The following is a 23,721-nucleotide window of genomic DNA, read 5'->3' as shown; positions in this document are numbered from 1 at the left end:
GGCCTATTTTAACACTGATGAGTGGGACCCTTTCGGATATTGTCAGTGGAATTTCTATTTTAAAAAACTATCATTGTTCAAAAATAATAATGGATTATCATGTTGTTATGAATTATTGACATATATATATAAGGCTCTAATGACTTCACATGAAAAATTCCACATTGAATTTTTTTTTAAGACAAATATGTAATTTAGTGGCAGTTAAAAAAACTGTCATTGTTCAAAAACGATAATGGATTATCTTGTTGTTATGAATTATTGACATTTTTAAGGCTCCAGTGACTTCACATGAAATATTCCACTTTGAAATGTTTTTTAAGACCAATATTGAATTTAGTGGCGGTTAAAAAAAAACTGTCATTGCTCAAAAATGTATAATTATTACATATTTTGTTTTTGCCATTAAATAGTGTTTTTACCAAAACATTATAAAACATAACATTTTTTTTAATCTTCATGTTAACAGATAGACCTGAAGTTGAGCTAGAGATTAAAGTGTTGAAATAAAAAATAAAAAAAATGTATGTCATTTTCACACTTTTAGCAGTGGGACCCTTTTGGATCCCCAAGAATTCATGACTACGTCTACAATGAAGGCAGACTTTTTTGAAATCTTGATTTTTTTCCAACTGACAGTTCAAACTACAATGTGATTTTTTTGCAGACTCCAGTGTAAACACAAATATGGTCCCAATGTGGCCTCGACGTCACTTGCATGCGCACTTTGATAAAGTGAAAACAAGGGAAGTTGACCGGGAGGAAGTCGTTACTACCGCAAAACAAAATAAAAGTCTTCACACATTAGTAATGAGTGTTTTTTTCGGTTAAAGTAAAGTAATATAATGCATGAATGGATGTAAAAGGTGTAATATATTTGGGAGAGTTGTAATCTTTTTATGTCTGTTAAGTAGAGCAGTGGTCCCCAACCACCGGGCCGCAGAATTTTTTTTTTATACATTTTTATTTATTTAAAAAAAATGTTTTATTCTATTTATTTTTATTAAATCAACATAACAAACACAAGATAAACTTACAATTAGTTCACCAAGCCAAAAAAAACCTCCCTTTATCATGCCAAAAACCTCCCTTTTTCATGACGATAAAAATAAAAAATCCCCCCAATATATATATATACATAATACAGTTATATACACACATATATATGAACATATATATATTTATGTATGTGTATATATATATATATATATACAGTGTATATATGTATTATATGTATGTGTGTGTATGTATATATATATATACATACACACAATGTGTATATATATATATATATATATACATTTTTATTTACATAATACACTTATATACAGACATAAATGAACATATATATATTTATTTATGTATATATAAGTATGTATATATACATACAGTATATGTATGTGTATATATTTATAAATGTATGTATATATGTGTGTGTGTATATGTATATATATGTATATGTATATGTATATATATGTATATATATATGTATATATATATATATATATATATATATATATATATATATATATATATATATATATATATATATATATATATATATATGTAGGTGTGGGAAAAAATCACAAGACTACTTCATCTCTACAGATCTGTTTCATGAGGGGTTCCCTCAATCATCAGGAGATTTTGATGGAAGCATTCACATACAATGGTTTATATAGGGCACAGAGTGGGTGGGTACAGGCAGGCGTAGGGTGTGGTGATTGGCTCATGTGTTACATAGGAGGTGTTTCCTTCTGTGGCGGCATGTTGAAATAATTTCACTGCGCTTGTTGAGGGATGATAGATCGGGATGATATATAATAAACAGTTTCTCTTTTAAGCATAGGTTGCATCTTTTATTACCACTGTTGTAAGGTGTGCTGGATGCAAGAATTTGCCATGTTATTGAATATTCAACATTGTTGTCTTTGAGGTTCCAAATGTGTTTGCTGAGTTCTGTAGAATTCTGCAAAGTCTGGTTTCTAAAGGAGGCGTTGTGATTATTCCATCTTGTTTTGAACGCTCCTTCGGTTAATCCTACGTACGTGTCGGATGTGTTAATGTCCTTGCGTATTACCTTTGCTTGGTAAACGACTGATGTCCGTAAGCACCTTCCGTTGAGAGGGCAATCAGGTTTCTTGCGACAGTTACATTCATTATTGGTTTCAGAGTCGTTTAGTCTGGGGGTAGGCAGTCCTTTAGCAATTGCTTTGTTGTGGTTTGAAATGATTTGTTGCATGTTATTCATACAGCTGTAGCTCAATTTAATGTTGTTCTTGTTGAATATTTTTCTTAGGGTGTTGCCTTTGGGGAAGTGTTTGTCGATCAGAGTGAGGAACTTGCGGCCGATGTTGGTTGAGACGTCTTTGCTGAATGGCGGATTGTACCAGATGATGTTGTTTCGTTTTCTGCTCTTTTTTGGTTGGTTTCCTGGAGTGGGTTCATAGGTGAGGGTGAAGTTGTATCCGCTTTCATCAAGTGCTTTCTGGTACGGGGGGGTTGCTTGGTCGAATTCAGCTTTGCTAGATGACAGCATCGATAGCCTTTTATTAATTCCGGTAGGTATTCTTTTCGTGGTGGTGGGTGGGTGGTTGCTGTCGTGGTGCACGTATTGGAGTGTTGTGTTGGGTTTCGTGAATGGTTGGTAGCTGTTATTTCTCAGGTTGAAAGTGACGTCGAGGAAGTTGACGGTTTGCTTGTTGGCTTCAATCGTGATCCGTAGGCCATTTTCTTTGAAGATTTGGCATATGCGCTTCTTGGTGTTCTCGCTGCTCCTTGGCGAGGCGCGGCACACTGCCAGTCCGTCATCACGGTAAATACCAAGGTTCAGGTTGAGGCTAGCAAGCTGGGAGAGGAGGAAACTCCCAACGAGTTCGCACGTTTCTGCTCCGTCAAAACTCCCCATTGTAACGTCAAATGTTGAATTGTTCTTTTTTTGCCATGGTGTACTGTTGTGGATGAGTATGGAGTTCTTTGCGTGGATGATGATGTTTCTTTCGTTACCTGTGATTGAGTCGTAGTCCGAGGCAAAGTTTAGTGCTTGGGTCAGTAGGTCTTGCGTGATGGAAGGGTAAAATTCTTCGATGTCGAAGGAGATAAAGTTGTGTTGTTGTTTGTCTTGGATGTTGTTAAACCATTTGATTACTGCTGCTGTATTTCTCCATTGGTTGAGTGATGTTTTGTCCTTGATTTTTGCGTTGATTCTGTCCAGGATTATTTTGCTGATTTTTCCTATTTCGGATTTAGTTGGGTTTATTAGTCGGCATGTTGGGTTATTTGCGAAGTTGGGTTTGTGGTCCTTCAATGTGATGAAGGCTTCTTTGTTGGCTGTGGCGTCCACCCTGTCCTCAATGTCCAGTTCGGTTGCGATCCGCTTGTTTTCCAGGTGGATGTTCTGTAAAGTGTTGGGTTGCGCTTTTTTGTATGATTTGGTGATGCTTTTGTCCAGTAAAGAGTTATGTTCTGGTATGTCCATTCTGTAGAAGTTTGTGGTTTTATCGGCGGCTATGATGAGGTTGCTTACTTTCTTGATGCGCTCAGTGTCATTTTTCAGCTTGGTGAGGAATGGGTTGCGGGCTGGCTTAAATTTGACTGATTGTATCATTTTGAGCATGTTGTTCTCAAAGTCCTTTAATTCCTTGACTCTAGGTGGGTTCTTGGTAGATTTGAATCCGTATAGCCGCCGATAAAACCACAAACTTCTACAGAATGGACATACCAGAACATAACTCTTTACTGGACAAAAGCATCACCAAATCATACAAAAAAGCGCAACCCAACACTTTACAGAACATCCACCTGGAAAACAAGCGGATCGCAACCGAACTGGACATTGAGGACAGGGTGGACGCCACAGCCAACAAAGAAGCCTTCATCACATTGAAGGACCACAAACCCAACTTCGCAAATAACCCAACATGCCGACTAATAAACCCAACTAAATCCGAAATAGGAAAAATCAGCAAAATAATCCTGGACAGAATCAACGCAAAAATCAAGGACAAAACATCACTCAACCAATGGAGAAATACAGCAGCAGTAATCAAATGGTTTAACAACATCCAAGACAAACAACAACACAACTTTATCTCCTTCGACATCGAAGAATTTTACCCTTCCATCACGCAAGACCTACTGACTCAAGCACTAAACTTCGCCTCGGACTACGACTCAATCACAGGCAACGAAAGAAACATCATCATCCACGCAAAGAACTCCATACTCATCCACAACAGTACACCATGGCAAAAAAAGAACAATTCAACATTTGACGTTACTATGGGGAGTTTTGACGGAGCAGAAACGTGCGAACTCGTTGGGAGTTTCCTCCTCTCCCAGCTTGCTAGCCTCAACCTGAACCTTGGTATTTACCGTGATGACGGACTGGCAGTGTGCCGCGCCTCGCCAAGGAGAAGCGAGAACACCAAGAAGCGCATATGCCAAATCTTCAAAGAAAATGGCCTACGGATCACGATTGAAGCCAACAAGCAAACCGTCAACTTCCTCGACGTCACTTTCAACCTGAGAAATAACAGCTACCAACCATTCACGAAACCCAACACAACACTCCAATACGTGCACCATGACAGCAACCACCCACCCACCACCACGAAAAGAATACCTACCGGAATTAATAAAAGGCTATCGATGCTGTCATCTAGCAAAGCTGAATTCGACCAAGCAACCCCCCCATACCAGAAAGCACTTGATGAAAGCGGATACAACTTCACCCTCACCTATGAACCCACTCCAGGAAACCAACCAAAAAAGAGCAGAAAACGAAACAACATCATCTGGTACAATCCGCCATTCAGCAAAGACGTCTCAACCAACATCGGCCGCAAGTTCCTCACTCTGATCGACAAACACTTCCCCAAAGGCAACACCCTAAGAAAAAAATTCAACAAGAACAACATTAAATTGAGCTACAGCTGTATGAATAACATGCAACAAATCATTTCAAACCACAACAAAGCAATTGCTAAAGGACTGCCTACCCCCAGACTAAACGACTCTGAAACCAATAATGAATGTAACTGTCGCAAGAAACCTGATTGCCCTCTCAACGGAAGGTGCTTACGGACATCAGTCGTTTACCAAGCAAAGGTAATACGCAAGGACATTAACACATCCGACACGTACGTAGGATTAACCGAAGGAGCGTTCAAAACAAGATGGAATAATCACAACGCCTCCTTTAGAAACCAGACTTTGCAGAATTCTACAGAACTCAGCAAACACATTTGGAACCTCAAAGACAACAATGTTGAATATTCAATAACATGGCAAATTCTTGCATCCAGCACACCTTACAACAGTGGTAATAAAAGATGCAACCTATGCTTAAAAGAGAAACTGTTTATTATATATCATCCCGATCTATCATCCCTCAACAAGCGCAGTGAAATTATTTCAACATGCCGCCACAGAAGGAAACACCTCCTAGGTAACACATGAGCCAATCACCACACCCTACGCCTGCCTGTACCCACCCACTCTGTGCCCTATATAAACCATTGTATGTGAATGCTTCCATTAAAATCTCCTGATGATTGAGGGAACCCCTCATGAAACAGATCTGTAGAGATGAAGTAGTCTTGTGATTTTTTCCCACACCTACATATTGCGCTCTACCACGGTATCGAGCACTATTCTCTGGATAATCCAATCAAGATATATATATATATATATATATATATATAATTTTATTTTATTTTATTTTTTCTCCAGTGTGCGGCCCTAAGTGTAAAGGTTGGCACACCTCTGGTGTAACTTCTGACATACAAGCAGTGAGGTGGGATGAACACAGGTGGGACCATGATAGATGATGCAAACACAGTGAGAGTGAACGTTCATCATTCAAACTTCTTACCTTGTCAAGCGTCCTGACGCCAGCGCATGAGGGACCAAGTTAACAGTTTGTGAGGCTCAAGAACATTGATTGTATGCACACGTTTTGTGTGCCTATCTACACAACATTGTACACGCACGTTTTGTGTGTCTGTCTGGACACGCACGTAAAGCAGCCGCCCCCGTATACATTGTGGGGACCACCCATGGGAGTTTGTGTGCTGCAACAATAGCCAGGAATGACAGTTGCTCTTCAACAAACTGGCAGGGTTACCCTGGAGAACTTTTCCAACAATCCCAGACCTCAACCAGGTTGCAAATAAAAACTAGGAACAATTGAGCTGTTTTCACTCTGAATGAACTGAAAAACAAAACACAACTTGTAAAGGTAACAACACACCATGTTTGTTATGTAAGCATCTACTTCCCAGTTGATGGAAGTTCACTTTATCACTAAAGTTGTGCTGATAGGTCCTGGTATCTACATGCATGTAAAATGTGTGATATCATGTGCGACACAAGCAGTCCTGCAGAGTGTTTATTTGTGTGTGATATCATGTGTGATGCAAGCCATCCTGCAGTGTATTTATTTGTGTGCAATATCATGTCTGATGCAAACAGTCCTGCAGCGTGTTTACTTGTGTGTGTTAGCATGTGTGATACGGTCATGCTGCCTGTTTATTTCTGTGCGATATCATGTCCGATGCAAGCAGTCCACCAGTGTGTTTACTTTTGTGTGATATCATGTGCAATACAAGCATCTCGCAGGCTGTTTACTCGCATGTGATATCATGTGTGATACAAGCAGTCCTGCTGCCTGTTTTTTTGTGTGTGATATGTCCATTGCAAGCCGTTTTGAAGAGTGTTTACTTGTGTGTGATATGTGCGATACAAGTAGTCCTGCGGCGTGTTTACTTTTGTGATATCATGTGCGATACAAGCAGTCCTGCAAGATGTTTACTTGTGTGTAATATCATGTGCAGTACAAGCATCTCGCAGGCTGTTAACTTGCATGTGATATGTGTGATACAAGCAGTCCTGCTGCCTGTTTTTTTGTGTGCAATATCATGTCCGTTACAAGCCGTTTGGAAGAGTGTTTACTTGTGTGTGATATCATGTGCGATACAAATAGTCCTGCGGCGTGTTTACTTTTGTGATATCATGTGCGATACAAGCAGTCCTGCAAGATGTTTACTTGTGTGTAATATCATCTGCAGTACAAGCAGTCCTGCAGAGTGTTTACTTGCGTGTGATATCATGTGCAGTACAAGCAGTCCTGCAGAGTGTTTACTTGCGTGTGATATCATGTGCGAAACAAGTAGTCCTGCGACGTGTTTACTTTTGTGTTATCATGTGCGATACAAGCAGTCCTGCAAGATGTTTACTTGTGTGTGATATCATGTGCAGTACAAGCAGTTCTGCAGAGTGTTTACTTGTGTGTGATATCATGTGTGAAACAAGCAGCATGTTTACTTGTGCAAAACTGGACAGCCGGTTAACATCTAAATGTCCTCCAATAAACACACAATTCCTTGAAATGTTTACAAAAGGCAAACATGTCAGGCTATAGGTTGCGAGGAGCTAGCAGCTACACAACAGCTAAGCACACAATAGCACACAAGCTAGACATAGGTACTAATCATTGAACAATAAAACAGTACTTTTGTCAATATAAACAAGTATCAAATATTTATATTTGCGTACTACTTACACAGTGTTGGCGCTAACGCAATTTTTGTCTTTTTACGCATTCAAATCAGAAAAGACGCGGAATTCCATAAAAAAATAGTTTACTGCCCGGTTTGCACATTTTTAAAAATTTGATCAATTATTGTTTTCCGCCGGTGTTTTGTTTTGGTTATATTTGCCAGATCAAAATTCTGTCCCAGATTATTGCGTTTTAATTTTTCGTAAATTTTGAATCGCCGAACGTTTTATCAATGACAAATACTACCTCAGTTTGCACTTTTTACTACTTTACCGCGACGAGCTGTCAAAAGAAAGACTTGATGGTAAACACTAAGGTGAGTGTAAAGTCAACCTTTTTAACTTCATCCTGTGCCATGGCTCCAGTAAATGACTTGTTTCAGTCTTTGGGAGTCCATGGAAACTTCACTTTTATCTCCCGCTGGATCGACATCGTTCGAGGATGGAGACAGGCTAGCTGTTAGCTTCAAGCTAACCAGCACCCGATCAGATTCCTCCACCCCAAAAACATACTTTGCAGGTCAACAAATATGTCCCTTTTGAAGTGTTAATGTGCGATGAGTGTTTTAAAGGCCAATTGAAATTAGATTTTCTTATTTAAACGGGGATAGCAGGTCCATTCTATGTGTCATACTTGATCATTTCGCGATATTGCCTTTTTTTTCTGAAAGGATTTAGTAGAAAACATCGACGATAAAGTTCCCAACTTTTGGTGCTGATAAAAAAGCCTTGCCTTTACCGGAAGTCGCAGACGATGACGTCACAAGGGTGAGGGCTCCTCACGTCCTCACATTGTTCATAATTGGAGCCTCCAGCAGCAAGAGCTATTCGGACCAAGAAAACGACAATTTCCCCATTAATTTGAGCGAGGATGAAAGATTTGTGGATGATTATATTGATAGCAAAGGACTAGAAAAATAAATAAATAAAATAAAAAAAAAGGTTGATTGCATTGGGACGGATTCAGATCTTTTTAGACAGATTTACTAGGATGATTCTGGAAAATCCCTTATCTTTCTATTTTGTTGCTAGTGTTTTAGTGAGATTAAATAGTACCTGATAGTCGGAAGGGTGTGTCCATGGGTGTCTTGAGGCCAGTCTCTAAGGGAAGTCGACGTCAGCTGCGTGGACGACGCAAGCTCAGCTGATCTCCGGTAATAGGCGACTTTTTACCACAATTTTCTCATTGAAACCTGCCGGTTGACAAGTGGTTGGAAACCATGTTCGCTTGACCGCTCTGATCAATAGTAAATTTTCCTGAAGGAACTTTTAATTTTCCTGAAGGAACTCTCCTGAAGGAATCTATAAAGTACTATCTATCTATCTATCTATCTACCCCCACTCCAGGGCCTAGGCTAAGACCTATTTTTTAATTTTATTTTAATCTTCTATTTTTTTCTCTCCCCCCCCCCCCCGTTTACCTGTATGTCATCTTTTTTGTAAGGGGTGCTGGAAGCCGGCAGACCCGTCAGCGATCCTGTTCTGTCTCCTTGTAATGTTTGTCTGATCTTGAATGGGATTGTGCTGAAAATTGTAATTTTCCTGAAGGAACTCTCCTGACGGAATAAATAAAGTACTATCTATCTATCTAAAGCTTCACCTCCGGGAATTTTAAACAAGGAATCACGGTGTGTTTGTGTGGCTAAAGCTTCCCAACTCCATCTTTCTACTTTGACATCTCCATTATTAATTGAAGAAATTGCAAAAGATTCAGCAACACAAATGTCCAGAATACTGTTTAATTGCGTGATGAAAAGAGACGACTTTTAGCCGCAAATGGTGCTGCGCTAATATGTCCTGACAGTCCGTGACGTCACGCGCACGCGTCATCATTCCGTGACGTTTTCAACAAGAAAATCCGCGGGAAATTTAAAATTGCAATTTAGTAAACTCAACCGGCCATATTGGCATGTGTTGCAATGTTAATATTTAATCATTGGTATATAAACTATCAGACTGCGTGGTCGGTAGTAGTGGGTTTCAGTAGGCCTTTAAAAGGAGTCTCTTGGAGAAGTGGCTAACAAGTTAGCAAGTGTCGCTCACATCGCTGACATCATCACCGTCATTGTTTACTGAAGCAGAGATGCTGACTGTGCGTTATGATAAACACGCATGCGTCACCAGGCTCTGCTTTTTATCCATAGACTTATCAGATTTCATTATTTATTCAAAGCAGGGGTGTCAAAAGTGTGGCCCGGAGGCCAGTTGCGGCCCGCAGCTAATGTTTTAAAGGCCCACAGCACATTCTAAAAGTACTATTGAAATAAACAAAAACATAACAAAAGTGGAATAAAAAAAGCTTACAGCTGAAATGTAATTTAGAAAAAGTTGCAATGTTGACTAATAAACCAAAGCTGTTTTTTTTTCTTTAAAACTGTCATTGCTCAAAACATAATATTGAATCAAAATCAATGTTTTTAATATTTATTGACTTATCCAAGGCTGCGATTGCTTCATATCAAATATTCCACCTTGAAAAAAAATGTGATGGAAGATTTGGCATATTTTGTGTTTGCCATTAAAAAACATAGTTTTCTTTGTCAAAAAGGTCAGAAAACAAAAAAACCTTTGAATTGAGGGATTGATCTGTAGTTGATGTAGACTCTAGAGATTTAAGGGTTAAATAAATAATGCATTTTTATTTAACCCTAATAATGCATCTCCTCTCTGAGCTGCAACCTTATCGTGGTAGAGGAGTTTGCGTGTCCCAATGATCCTAGGAGCTATGTTGTCCGGGGGCATAAAGCCCCCTGGTAGGGTCTCCCAAGGCAAACAGGTTCTAGGTGAGGGATCAGACAAAGAGCAGCTCGAAGACCTTTATGAAGAAGAAACATCATGGACCCAGATTTCCCTCGCCCGGACGCGGGTCACCGGGGCCCCCCTCTGGAGCCAGGCCCGGAGGTGGGGCACGATGGCGAGCGCCTGGTGGCCGGGCCTGTTCCCATGGGGCCCGGCCGGGCACAGCCCGAAGAGGCAACGTGGGTCACCCCTCCAATGGGCTCACCACCCATAGCAGGGGCCATAGAGGTCGGGTGCATTGTGAGCTGGGCGACAGCCGAAGGCAGGGCACTTGGCGGTCCGATCCTCGGCTACAGAAGCTAGCTCTTGGGACGTGGAACGTCACGTCACTGGGGGGGAAAGAGCCTGAGCTAGTGCGCGAAGTCGAGAAATTCCGGCTGGATATAGTCGGACTCACTTCGACGCACAGCAAGGGCTCTGGAACCACTTCTCTCGAGAGGGATTGGACCCTCTTCCACTCTGGCGTTGCCGGCAGTGAGAGGCGACGGGCTGGGGTGGCAATTCTTGTTTCCCCCCGGCTCAAAGCCTGTACGTTGGAGTTCAACCCGGTGGACGAAAGGGTAGCCTCCCTCCGCCTTCGGGTGGGGGGACGGGTCCTGACTGTTGTTTGTGCTTATGCACCAAACAGCAGTTCAGAGTACCCACCCTTTTTGGGAACGCTCGAGGGAGTACTGGAAAGTGCTCCCCCGGGTGGTTCCCTTGTCCTACTGGGAGACTTCAACGCTCACGTTGGCAACGACAGTGAAACCTGGAGAGGCGTGATTGGGAAGAATGGCCGCCCGGATCTGAACCCGAGTGGTGTTTTGTTATTGGACTTTTGTGCTCGTCACAGTTTGTCCATAACAAACACCATGTTCAAACATAAGGGTGTCCATATGTGCACTTGGCACCAGGACACCCTAGGCCGCAGTTCCATGATCGACTTTGTAGTTGTGTCATCGGATTTGCGGCATCATGTTATGGACACTCGGGTGAAGAGAGGGGCGGAGCTTTCTACCGATCACCACCTGGTGGTGAGTTGGCTGCGATGGTGGGGGAGGATGCCGGACAGACCTGGGAGGCCCGAACGCATTGTGAGGGTCTGCTGGGAACGTCTGGCAGAGTCTCCTGTCAGACAAAGTTTCAATTCCCACCTCCGGAAGAACTTTGAACATGTCACGAGGGAGGTGCTGGACATTGAGTCCGAGTGGACCATGTTCCGCACCTCTGTTGTCGAGGCGGCAGATCGGAGCTGTGGCCGCAAGGTAGTTGGTGCCTGTCGGGGCGGCAATCCTAAAACCCCTTGGTGGACACCAGCGGTGAGGGATGCCGTCAAGCTGAAGAAGGAGTCCTATCGGGTCCTTTTGGCTCATAGGACTCCGGAGGCAGTGGACAGGTACCGACAGGCCAAGCGGTGTGCAGCTTCAGCGGTCGCGGAGGCAAAAACTCGGACATGGGAAGAGTTCGGGGAAGCTATGGAAAACGACTTCCGGACGGCTTCGAAGCGATTCTGGACCACCGTCCACCGCCTCAGGAAGGGGAAGCAGTGCACTATCAACACCGTGTATGGTGCGGATGGTGTTCTGCTGACCTCGACTGCGGATGTTGTGGACAGGTGGAAGGAATACTTCGAAGACCTCCTCAATCCCACCAACACGTCTTCCTATGAGGAAGCAGTGCCTGGGGAATCTGTGGTGGGCTCTCCTATTTCTGGGGCTGAGGTCGCTGAGGTAGTTAAAAAGCTCCTCGGTGGCAAGGCCCCAGGGGTGGACGAGATCCGCCCGGAGTTCCTTAAGGCTCTGGATGCTGTGGGGCTGTCGTGGTTGACAAGACTTTGCAGCATTGCGTGGACATCGGGGGCGGTACCTCTGGATTGGCAGACCGGGGTGGTGGTTCCTCTCTTTAAGAAGGGGGACCGGAGGGTGTGTTCCAACTATCGTGGGATCACACTCCTCAGCCTTCCCGGTAAGGTTTATTCAGGTGTACTGGAGAGGAGGCTACGTCGGATAGTCGAACCTCGGATTCAGGAGGAACAGTGTGGTTTTCGTCCTGGTCGTGGAACTGTGGACCAGCTCTATACTCTCGGCAGGGTTCTTGAGGGTGCATGGGAGTTTGCCCAACCAGTCTACATGTGCTTTGTGGACTTGGAGAAGGCATTCGACCGTGTCCCTCGGGAAGTCCTGTGGGGAGTGCTCAGAGAGTATAGGGTATCGGACTGTCTTATTGTGGCGGTCCGTTCCCTGTACGATCAGTGCCAGAGCTTGGTCCGCATTGCCGGCAGTAAGTCGAACACATTTCCAGTGAGGGTTGGACTCCGCCAAGGCTGTCCTTTGTCACCGATTCTGTTCATAACATTTATGGACAGAATTTCTAGGCGCAGTCAAGGCGTTGAGGGGTTCCGGTTTGGTAACCGCAGGATTAGGTCTCTGCTTTTTGCAGATGATGTGGTCCTGATGGCTTCATCTGACCGGGATCTTCAGCTCTCGCTGGATCGGTTCGCAGCCGAGTGTGAAGCGACCGGAATGAGAATCAGCACCTCCAAGTCCGAGTCCATGGTTCTCGCCCGGAAAAGGGTGGAGTGCCATCTCCGGGTTGGGGAGGAGACCCTGCCCCTAGTGGAGGAGTTCAAGTACCTAGGAGTCTTGTTCACGAGTGAGGGAAGAGTGGATCGTGAGATCAACAGGCGGATCGGTGCGGCGTCTTCAGTAATGCGGACGTTGCACCGGTCCGTTGTGGTGAAGAAGGAGCTGAGCCGGAAGGCAAAGCTCTCAATTTACCGGTCGATCTACGTTCCCATCCTCACCTATGGTCATGAGCTTTGGGTCATGACCGAAAGGATAAGATCACGGGTACAAGCGGCCGAAATGAGTTTCCTCCGCCGTGTGGCGGGTCTCTCCCTTAGAGATAGGGTGAGAAGCTCTGCCATCCGGGAGGAACTCAAAGTAAAGCCGCTGCTCCTTCACATCGAGAGGAGCCAGATGAGGTGGTTCGGGCATCTGGTCAGGATGCCACCCGAACGCCTCCCTAGGGAGGTGTTTAGGGCACGTCCAACCGGTAGGAGGCCACGGGGAAGACCCAGGACACGTTGGGAAGACTATGTCTCCCGGCTGGCCTGGGAACGCCTCGGGATCCCCCGGGAAGAGCTAGACGAAGTGGCTGGGGAGAGGGAAGTCTGGGTTTCCCTGCTTAGGCTGTTGCCCCCGCGACCCGACCTCGGATAAGCGGAAGATGATGGATGGATGGATGGATAAATAATGCATGTATGCCCTGGTACACCATTATCATGATTTCATGACCCAAGCAAAATATTTTTGACACTTTTATACTGAAATAAATACACCTACACCTTATTAAATACAAATATAGAAAAAAACTACCGGCAGCAGTAAAGTTTAGATCCATGAAAGAAAGAAGAAAGTGAATGAAGGTTTATAATTGAATACATTTACATATGCATAATTTTTTTTCTTTCGTATAATTTTTTAAAGAATTAAGTAACGTTTATGACAACCTTTTTCCAAAACACAATATAGAATGTGAGCTATAACAGGATAATGCATACGTTTATCATTTGCTTTCAAAACGCTTACAAAAAAGTGGGACCCCAAAAATTTACTGTGGGACCCCATTTTGAAAATTCCTAGCGCCAACACGGACTTACACATACAAAGTCTAGGATACTACAAAGTATCCAGTAATAGACGTGTCCTCATCGTGAGCTTAACTTTGTGAATTATTGCGACCACTAGGTGTTACAAAAAAACAATTACCACTCCACTTCAACTTAAAGACAGCGTAAGTCCATTTCAGACGGTTAATAATAGTGTTTTTCATAGCTACCATTGCTTTCTGTTTGACTCATTTCACATGATCAAACCTTTTCTAAAATTCCACAATACCAAATAATACAAGTATGTTTGATTCCTGTTGATATCGTATTGGATCAATATCGGTATTGGCCAATACTTAAAGCTCTAAATATTGAAAATGAAAAAGTTGCATTGGGACACCTGTAGCTGTTAATGCACAGGTGGTGCTGTGTGTGTGGCTCAGCAGGTCCAGTCAACCTTCACTGAAATGGCCGCTGCAGTCACCCCCAAAGAGTGTTTTTCTTACATGAGGTCCAACTTCTTGGAAGACCAACTGTACAGTCCCTGAGAATACAATGACCTGCAGCTACAGTTCTTTCCTGCTCTCTAGTAACACAACAGTCCCCTTCACTCCCAACTGCGGTCTCACCCTCTGAGCGGAAAGTTAGCGGCTTACACGAAATAACAACATTGTGCGAGACACGAGCGCAACAATGGCGTGCACGTGTCTCACAGCCATGTGGACATTGCACACCATCTCTGTTTGCTGTGGCAACACACGCTGTTTGGGCCACAACACCCAAAGGTGCACTCTGTGACGCCACACATGTCACCCAACCCTCGCTTCAATACGTCCAAACTTTCTATCAAGACGCGAGTTGCCCCGCCCACTTTGTCCAAACTTCCCTAACTTGTCCCAACCGTTTGTGCTGCAAACATTTTTGGTCTTTTAAAGTTTTTAAATTATCAACGTTTTCTTTTTTTAATTGTTGATAACGTGTATGTTAATAACATGTTAATAACACATATTAACATGTTAGTAACATGTTAACATGTATTTGTCATGTTAATAATCATACAATAACTAGACCCCCAAATATTTCAAAATATTTCCAAACTTGTCCCAATCGTTTGTGCTGCGAACATTTTGGTCTAACTATTATAATTTTTAACGTTTTATGTTGTTGTTTTTTTAACTGTTATTAACGTGTATTTAACATGTTAATAATCATAACTTGACCCCCAAATAATTTAAAATATTTCCAGACTTGTCACAATTGTTTTTGCTGTAAACATTTTTAGTTTATCTATTATTTTACTATAGTTTTTAAGTTATTAACATGTTTTTTTTATTGTTATTAACATGTAATTAACATATTAGTAATTATAATGACACCCCTACATCATTCAAAATCTTTACAAACTTGTCCTAATCGTTTGTGCTGCAAACATTTTTGGTGTAACTAGTAACGTTTTTAAGTTATTAATATTTTATGTAGTTTGTTTTATTGTTATTAACATGTATTTAACATGTTAATAATCATAACTACACTCCCAAATATTTCAAAATCTTTCCAAACTTGTCCCAATCATTTGTGCTGCAAATATTTTTGGTCAATTATCGTTTTTAAGTTATTAACGTTTTATATCTTATTTTTTTATATTTACTATCATGTATTTAACATGTTAATAATCATAACTACATCCCCAAATATTTCAAAATCTTTCCAAGCTTGTCCCAATCATTTATGCTGCAAACATTTTTGGTCTATTAAGTTTTTAAGTTATTAATGTTTTATGTTGTTTTGGTTTTTTTATCGTTATTACAGTGTATTTAACATGTTAATAATCATAACTACACACCCAAATAATTCAAAATATTTCCAAACTTGTCCCAATCGTTTGTGCTGCAAACATTTTTGGTCTATCTAGTATAGTTTTTCAGTTATTAACATGTTATGTTGTTTTTTATTGGTTCTAACATGTAATTAACACATTAATAAGCATAACTACGCCCCTACATAATTCAAAATATTTCCAATCTTGTCCTAATCATTTGTGCTGCAAACATTTTTGATCCAACCAGTATAGTTTTTAAGCTCATAATGTATTATATTTTCTTTTCTTTTTTTTCTTTTTCTTTTTTTCTTTTTTTATTAACGTGTTAATAATCATAATTCGACCCCCAAATATTTCAACATCTTTCCAAACTTGTCCCAATCGTTTGTGCTCTGAACATTTTTGGTCTAACTATTATATGTTTTAGGTTAATAATATTTTATGTTGTTTTTTTTACCGTTATTAACGTGTATCTAACATGTTAATAATCATAACTACACCCCAGAATAATTCTAAATCTTTCCAAACATGTCCCAATCGTATGTGCTGCAAACATTTTTGGTCTATCTATTATAGTTTTCAAGTTATTTTTAAGTTTTATGCTGTTTTTTTTAATTGCTTTTTTAATGTTATTAACGTGTAATTTACATGTCAATAATAATAACTAGACCCCTAAAAAATTAAAAATCTCCCAGACTTTTCCCAATTGTTTGTGCTGCAAAAATATTTGGTCTATTATAGTTTTGAAGTTATCAACGTTTTATGTTTTGTTTTTATTTATGTATTGTAATTAACGTGTATGTTATTAACATATTAATAATCATAACTAGATCCCCAAATATTTCAAAATCTTCCCAAACTTGTCCCAATCGTTTGTACTCTTACAGTCTTCGAGTTATTTACATGTTATGTTTTTTTTGTCATTATTGTGTATATATTAGGGGTGTCATAAAATACATATGGAATCAATTGCAATTCTCTTTTGTAACAATTCTCAAGCCTTTCAAAAAGATGAAAAAATCGATTTAAAAATATAATTTATTTTCTTGTTTTAATCTGTCCTGTCCAGCCGCTCAGACAAATGATATTGTTGATGGAGATGATCTATATCTGCCGTTCACATTGACTTTAAAAAAGAGAAGTGTTGGATATGTCTCTTGTTGCCGTATTTGTATTTGAATTTATTAATGTATAAGTAGAATTGTATTGAACAAAACCAGTTTTGTTTTAAGTAATATAAAAATTTATCACAGCTGTTTATTTAATTAATCAAGAAATGAAGACAAATATAGAACTGGCACACAGTTTTATTAAAAAGTATTGATTTTGAATCGAGAATCGATTCTGAATCAAATCCTTACCCCTAAGAATCGAATTGAACCGTGCGGTGGCCAAAGATTCACACAGCCCTATTATTTTACATCTTATTCATCATAATTAGGACCCCCAACGTTGTCCAAATTTCCCCACTATTATAGTTGTTATGTTAACATTTCATGGAGCTGGTGTTAATCATAATTCTTGAATAACTTGAAACATCTTATTCATCATAAATAGGACCCCCAACGTTGTTCAAATTTCCCCACTATTATAGTTTTTATGTTATTAACATTTCATGGAGCTGGTTGTTAATCATAATTCTTGAATAACTTGAAACTCTAATAGTTAGACCCAGCACAAACGAACAAGACAAGTTTGGGGAGATTTGGACGAGGTGAGGTGATGAAATATTATTTTTAATGATATAATCTTGACACATTTGGTCACATCCTCGGACTGACTCGCTAAAAGTGCAGCCTGGACGTCTCTGTGCGACGCTGTCACGTCCATTATGGACAAGCAACGAGATCATGTTGCATTCCGGTGACATAATGCGCGGTAACCATGGCAACAGAGTGGCACTGATTCTGCTGGGGGGCCCTCACTCAACACTCGGGCTTATTAGACTCTGTGTTGGAGGGGCTTTTAACGGGTGTAACTGTGGTCCCAGGAAAGGAGAGCTTTCTTGATGCCTCACACACACTCCCAACATGTCCTAGCTAGAAACACCACCTAACTGGACAGACATCCCATCATGTTCTAGCTAGAAACTCCACCTAACTGTACAGACACCCCCAACATTTCTTAGCTAGAAACACCACCTGACTGTACAGACACTCCCAACATGTCCTAGTTAGAAACACCACCTAACTGGACAGACATTCCCAACATATCTTAGCTAGAACCACCACCTAACTGGACAGACACTCTCAACATGTCCTAGTTAGAAACACCACCTTACTGGACAGACACTCCCGTAATGTCATAACTAGAAACACCACCTAACTGGACATACACTTCCAACATGTCCTAAATAGAAACACCACCTAACTGGACTGACACTCCCAACATGTCTGAGCTAAAAACACCACCCAACTGGTCTGACACTCCCATAATGTCCTAGCTAGAAGCACCGCCTAACTGAACAGACACTCCCATCATATTCTATTTAGAAACTCCACCTAATTGTACAGACACTCCCGACATGTCTTAGCTAGAAACACCACCTAACTGTACAGACACTCCCAACATGTCTAAGCTAGAAACACCACCTAAATGGAAAGCCACTACCATAATGTCATAATTAGGAACACCACCTAACTGGACATACACTCCCAAAATGTCATAGTTAGAAACACCACCTAACTGGACATACACTCTCATAATGTCATAGTTAGAAACACCACCTAACTGGACATACACTCCCATAATGTCATAGTTAGGAACACCACCTAACTGGACATACACTCCCATAATGTCATAGTTAGAAACACCACCTAACTGGACATACACTCCCATCATGTCATAGTTAGAAACACCACCTAACTGGACAGACACTCCCATCATGTCATAGTTAGAAACACCACCTAACTGGACATACACTCCCATCATGTCATAGATAGAAACACCACCTAACTGGAAAGACACTCTCATGATGTCATAGTTAGAAACCCCACCAAACTGTAAAGACACTCCCATAATGTCATAGTTAGAAACACCACCTAACTGGACATACACTCCCATAATGTCATAGTTAGAAACACCACCTAACTGGACATACACTCCCATAATGTCATAGTTAGAAACACCACCTAACTGGACATACACTCCCATCATGTCATAGTTAGAAACACCACCTAACTGGAAAGACACTCTCATGATGTCATAGTTAGAAACCCCACCTAACTGGAAAGACACTCCCATAATGTCATAGTTAGAAACACCACCTAACTGGACATACACTCCCATCATGTCATAGTTAGAAACACCACCTAACTGGACAGACACTCCCATAATGTCATAGTTAGAAACACCACCTAACTGGACATACACTCCCATAATGTCATAGTTAGAAACACCACCTAACTGGACATACACTCCCATAATGTCATAGATAGAAACACCACCTAACTGGACATACACTCCCATAATGTCATAGTTAGAAACACCACCTAACTGGACATACACTCCCATAATGTCATAGTTAGAAACACCACCTAACTGGACATACACTCCCATAATGTCATAGTTAGAAACACCACCTAACTGGACAGACACTCCCAACATGTCTTAGCTAGGAAGACAACCCCGCCAGTTATGTTTCATAACCGCCACCTTTCATCATAGAAATCAATACAAGTGGTCAAAACGACTCACAAATTAAAAACCCACAGCATGCTTACACAAGCTCATTTGCATACTCTGAAGGAGCCACAAAGATGAACTCACCTCCTCCAGCTGGCAGGCCTTGATGACCGAAGTGTAGCGGTACTCGTCGTAGGTGAGTCCAAAGAGGATGTTGTCCCTTATGGTGCCCGGCATGATCCAGGAAGTCTGCGAGGAGAACGACACGCGACCGCTATGTCGGATTTTCCCCTCGGACGGCACCAGCTCTCCCAGAATCATCATTAGCAGAGAGCTCTGGAGGAAAAGATGGCGCCTTTCAAGATGGCCGTCGGCAGCGGCGCCCCTCCAGGACAGACATACCTTCCCAGAGCCCGTGGATCCCGCCACCGCCAGCATCTGGCCCTGCTCCAGGCGGAGGCTGATGTTCTTCAGGACGGGTGTGACGTACAGGTTGGTGAAAAAGAGGCCGTTGTTGGCGTGACCGTTGGCTTTGTTCTCCTGCTTGATCTTCTCAAAGAGCTCGCCGATGCCCTGCAAAGTAGACACTTCATTAGGCACACCCATTTCAAGAGCAGACACACATTGTACAGGGCGACAGAACAGAAACACTGATGGCTAGCCATGGGGCTGGGCCCTGTAGAAGGTGGAAAAACGTGGATGCAGGAGGAAAAGGTGGAGGGGTGTTGAGGATGACCAAAAAGAAAGCTGATCTCATACTAGGCTCCTATGAGGTGGGGCTCAGTCTGAGGCCAGGAAAAATATCGATAGCCCCGATCAGCACATATACAGATGTTATGACACGAGACTTGCAACTGGAAAGGGAGGAAATTGGAAGGGGTGGGGGGTTGGGGGTTTTGGCCTTCTGGCGCCGCTGCAACCATCCTTTGCACCTCAAGGCGGTTCCCTTTTCAGTCGGGGACATCGACGATATCAACCTACTTTTGATTCTTCAAACGATATTTTATATTGACTTAATACAATATAGAACAATGCACATCATGCCAAGTTATATTTAAATCTGTGTTATTGTTGTCATGTTCATTAAGAAAAATATTTTAATTAATAGTAATTGAATATTTTTTCAATGAAATACAGAATAGCTATTGTAAATATTTCAATCTGTACTGTATTATTTGAAAAAAACATGATAAAATGTATACTGTATTTCCTTGAATTGCCGCCGGGTATATAGTATGCGCCTGCCTAGAATTACTGCCGGGTCAAACTCGTTTCTCAAAATAATTAGCGCATGCTTAGTATTGCCACCAGCTCAGGATTAACGCCGGGTCAAACTCGTTTTGCAAAATATTATTTTTATTAGTGCATGTCTAGAATTTCTGCCGGGTCAAACTTGTTTCGCCAAATAATTAGCATATGCCTAGAATTTCCCCCGGGTCAAACTCGTCACGTCACGAGTGACACTTCCCCTGTCATCATTTTCAAAACGGAGGAGGCTGATTTCAATAATTTGAAATCTCATAATGGGAAGAAGATTAAGAATTATTCAGTAGGATTTAAGGTCCAAGCTATTGAATATGCTAAAAAGAACAGTAAGCAGCAATGTTTTATTATTATACCGAAGCTGCGTGTGTCAAATAAGAGTTATTAAATGACTCCCGCCTCCTGGTGGTAGAGGGCGCTAGTGATCCTTCTTGCGACAACTCGGCTGCAGAAGAAGTGACAACAAGCAGCAAGAGTGAACAGCGATCGTTTATTTTTTTCCTCTCGCTTGCACTTTTAACATGGAGGATTACATATCTAAAATAAAACTGTTTTCTAAACTGGACTTTCAATCGAAGCAGGAGGTAATAAAGGAAGATCTCCATCGAGACAGAGAGACTTTTAAAACTGAAGAAAGACAAGGAAGACTTCTTTAAACAAGTTATCGATGCTTTTGATCAGAAGGAGCTGTGCATGGACTTCATTTATAAGTAAAGGTAAGACCATAACTTTTTTTTATCAAATGTGGTTTTCATGATAGTATCATTACATCACACTCAAATTTATAAGCGCATGCCTAAATTTACCGGATGCCTTTGGTAAGCGCCGAAGTGAGAAGAGGTTATAAAAAAATTTGTGGTAAACGCCGGAGTGAGAAGAGGTTTTAAATTAATTAGCGCATCGGCGGAAATTCAAGGAAATACGGTAGTTCTACTTGTATTTTGTTTAAATGTAATGAATAGGATTTTATTTCATAATAAAGGCTCGCCCGACTGCCGATACTCTATGCAGCTGAGTAAATATATATATATATATATATATATATATAAACATATATATATATATATATATATATATACACATATGAAGAAGTACTAAGGTACTATGTAAGGATACAATGTAATAATAGATACTGTATGTTTATTATTATGCTTGCACGAGTGAGCTGCATCATACGTCTTATTACGTAACTGTTTTGAATATTTTACATTTTAAGGAGATTTTAATCTAATGACATTTTCTCCGCAAAAAAATTTTTAATAACACTTTTGATCTTGCGTGATTTTAATTAAATGTTTAAATGAAATTAGTATGTGTGCAAGGTAGAAACTTTAATCAAGTGTCCATTGAAAGGCATCTGTTTTTTTAACTGAAAAAAGTAACAGGAAAATTAACATTTCACAAACAACATTAAACTGGACTAATGTCGTTTTTTTTCCAGTCAGTAAAAACACCCCCAGTTTTAAAATGCCAAACAAAGAACTCCCTGCAGTCACTGCTGTCCCACTTTAGACATACAAAGAAGTCTTAGGCCTATTACAAATGTCAACAAAATCAATTTCGTTGAAACGGTTCCAAAAAATCCTTTACTTTTTTTTTTACAAATATATTTCATATGTAATAACATATTTTAGGTATAAATGTGATTTTTAGGAGGAAAAAAACAGTTTGTCACAATGTTACAAAATTCATTAAAAAAAACGTTATTCTCCGAATTTTGTGATTTTCTAACTTTATTCTTGTAACGTTACAGTTTCTTGTTACTTTACTATGTTTTTCTTGTAACAGTAGAAATTTCTTTCTTGTGATGTTACAATTAGTTTCTGGTAAAGACTTTGCGATGTTATTCTTGTAACTTAACGACTTTTTTTTGTTCACTTTCTGACTTTTTTCATTATACTTCTTGTCTTGCAAAGTGAATGAAAAAAATACAAAGATGTTTATGGATATGGAATCCGGTTGGAATAGTGTGGTGGAGTTAATTGACAGTGATTAAGTAAGCCCGCGAAGCACCAGTGTTCACGTGAGAACAGTGCTCGGTGTGTTTAGGAATATACGTATTGCTGTGAGAAAGCCCAACGTTCTCACTATGGTCTCGTTTGGGAACAACAATGGCCGCCTCAAAGAGTCAAGTCTTTTGCTTAATTATTGACCTGAGGGGTTTTACGGGTCACCGTGCTGCAAACGGTGCGCCTTACTGCTGTCTTGTCATTGTAATGAGCTGACGTAGTCCGCTGTAAAGAAAGGCGGCGGCCCTCCCATTCATCTGCAAATGGGACATTCCAGTAAGTGGCAAAGAAGAGAGCGGAATCCAAATCGGTAAAGGACGTGGTCGGGGGTGGTTAGGAGGCTTGGTTTGGGACGGGGCGTGGTTAAGAGGGGACGAGTGTATTTCACCAACTCGAGTATTTCATATATATTTCATATATATATATAAATATATACATATGTATGAAATACTTGACTTTCAATGAATTCTAGCAATATATATTTATTTTTTATATATATAAATAAAATAAATAGTTGAATTTCAGATGGCACCTATCAAATACACAGTAATAAAAACACAGTTGTTCTACTAATTGTATTGTGCTTGCTGGTTATTAAAAAAAAAGCACTTACCTTTCACTATTTGAGTAACCTTTGTTCTGCCATTTGCGTACTGGCGAGAGTCACTTGCCGTCTAGTGCACAACACCACGTAAATCGTTGGCCAATCAAAAAGCAACCCCATAACGCTATAGCCAACATTCACCAGGAGATGGCAACAGACAACATAGAATTACTCTATTACAGACGGCATCGCCATGGCTGTAACTTCCTCGTTCTTCTGCTTCGTCTCCTTGTGTGTGCAGTTTTTTATTAAAAATCCGTAGATGTTGTAACATGATTGGGCAGGCAAGCTGTTTATATAACAGGAAAACGGACATGAAAACAGGCTGTCCCCACTCATGTCTGCATGGAGCTGGAGGGGACGTGAATTTCGGGAGATTTCCGGGAAAAAATTTCTTCCGGGAGGTTTTCCGGAGAGGCGCTGAATTTCGGGAGTCTCCCGGAAAATCCGGGAG

At 40.9% G+C, this 23,721-nt stretch overlaps 1 protein-coding gene and 1 long non-coding RNA gene across 8 annotated transcripts in view; one reads left to right on the top strand and one right to left on the bottom strand.

Annotated features, from left to right (window-relative positions):
• cftr (CF transmembrane conductance regulator) overlaps positions 1-23,721 on the bottom strand; it is a 104,815-nt gene that overhangs the window by 53,286 nt on the left and 27,808 nt on the right. For both annotated transcript variants that reach the window (XM_061894313.1, XM_061894314.1), the window contains exons 10-11: positions 19,794-19,964; positions 19,536-19,727 (exon numbers count right to left, since the gene is read on the bottom strand). In XM_061894313.1, coding sequence (XP_061750297.1) covers positions 19,536-19,727; positions 19,794-19,964 — 363 coding nt within the window. The remainder of the gene's footprint in view (positions 1-19,535; positions 19,728-19,793; positions 19,965-23,721) is intronic.
• LOC133549155 (uncharacterized) overlaps positions 1-23,721 on the top strand; it is a 32,180-nt gene that overhangs the window by 7,683 nt on the left and 776 nt on the right. For 3 of the 6 annotated variants that reach the window (XR_009806039.1, XR_009806034.1, XR_009806035.1), the window contains one exon: positions 19,515-19,960. The exons of 1 other annotated variant lie outside the window; for it this stretch is intronic. This is a non-coding gene — a long non-coding RNA (uncharacterized LOC133549155). Of the gene's footprint in view, positions 1-667; positions 800-5,733; positions 7,035-19,514; positions 19,961-23,721 lie in introns of those variants that run through there. 2 more of the 6 variants (XR_009806038.1, XR_009806037.1) reach the window with 2 other exon arrangements.

This window comes from Nerophis ophidion, linkage group LG03 (assembly GCF_033978795.1).
Source record: "Nerophis ophidion isolate RoL-2023_Sa linkage group LG03, RoL_Noph_v1.0, whole genome shotgun sequence".
Lineage (NCBI taxonomy): Eukaryota > Metazoa > Chordata > Actinopteri > Syngnathiformes > Syngnathidae > Nerophis > Nerophis ophidion.
This window is presented reverse-complemented; position numbering and strand designations above follow the sequence as displayed.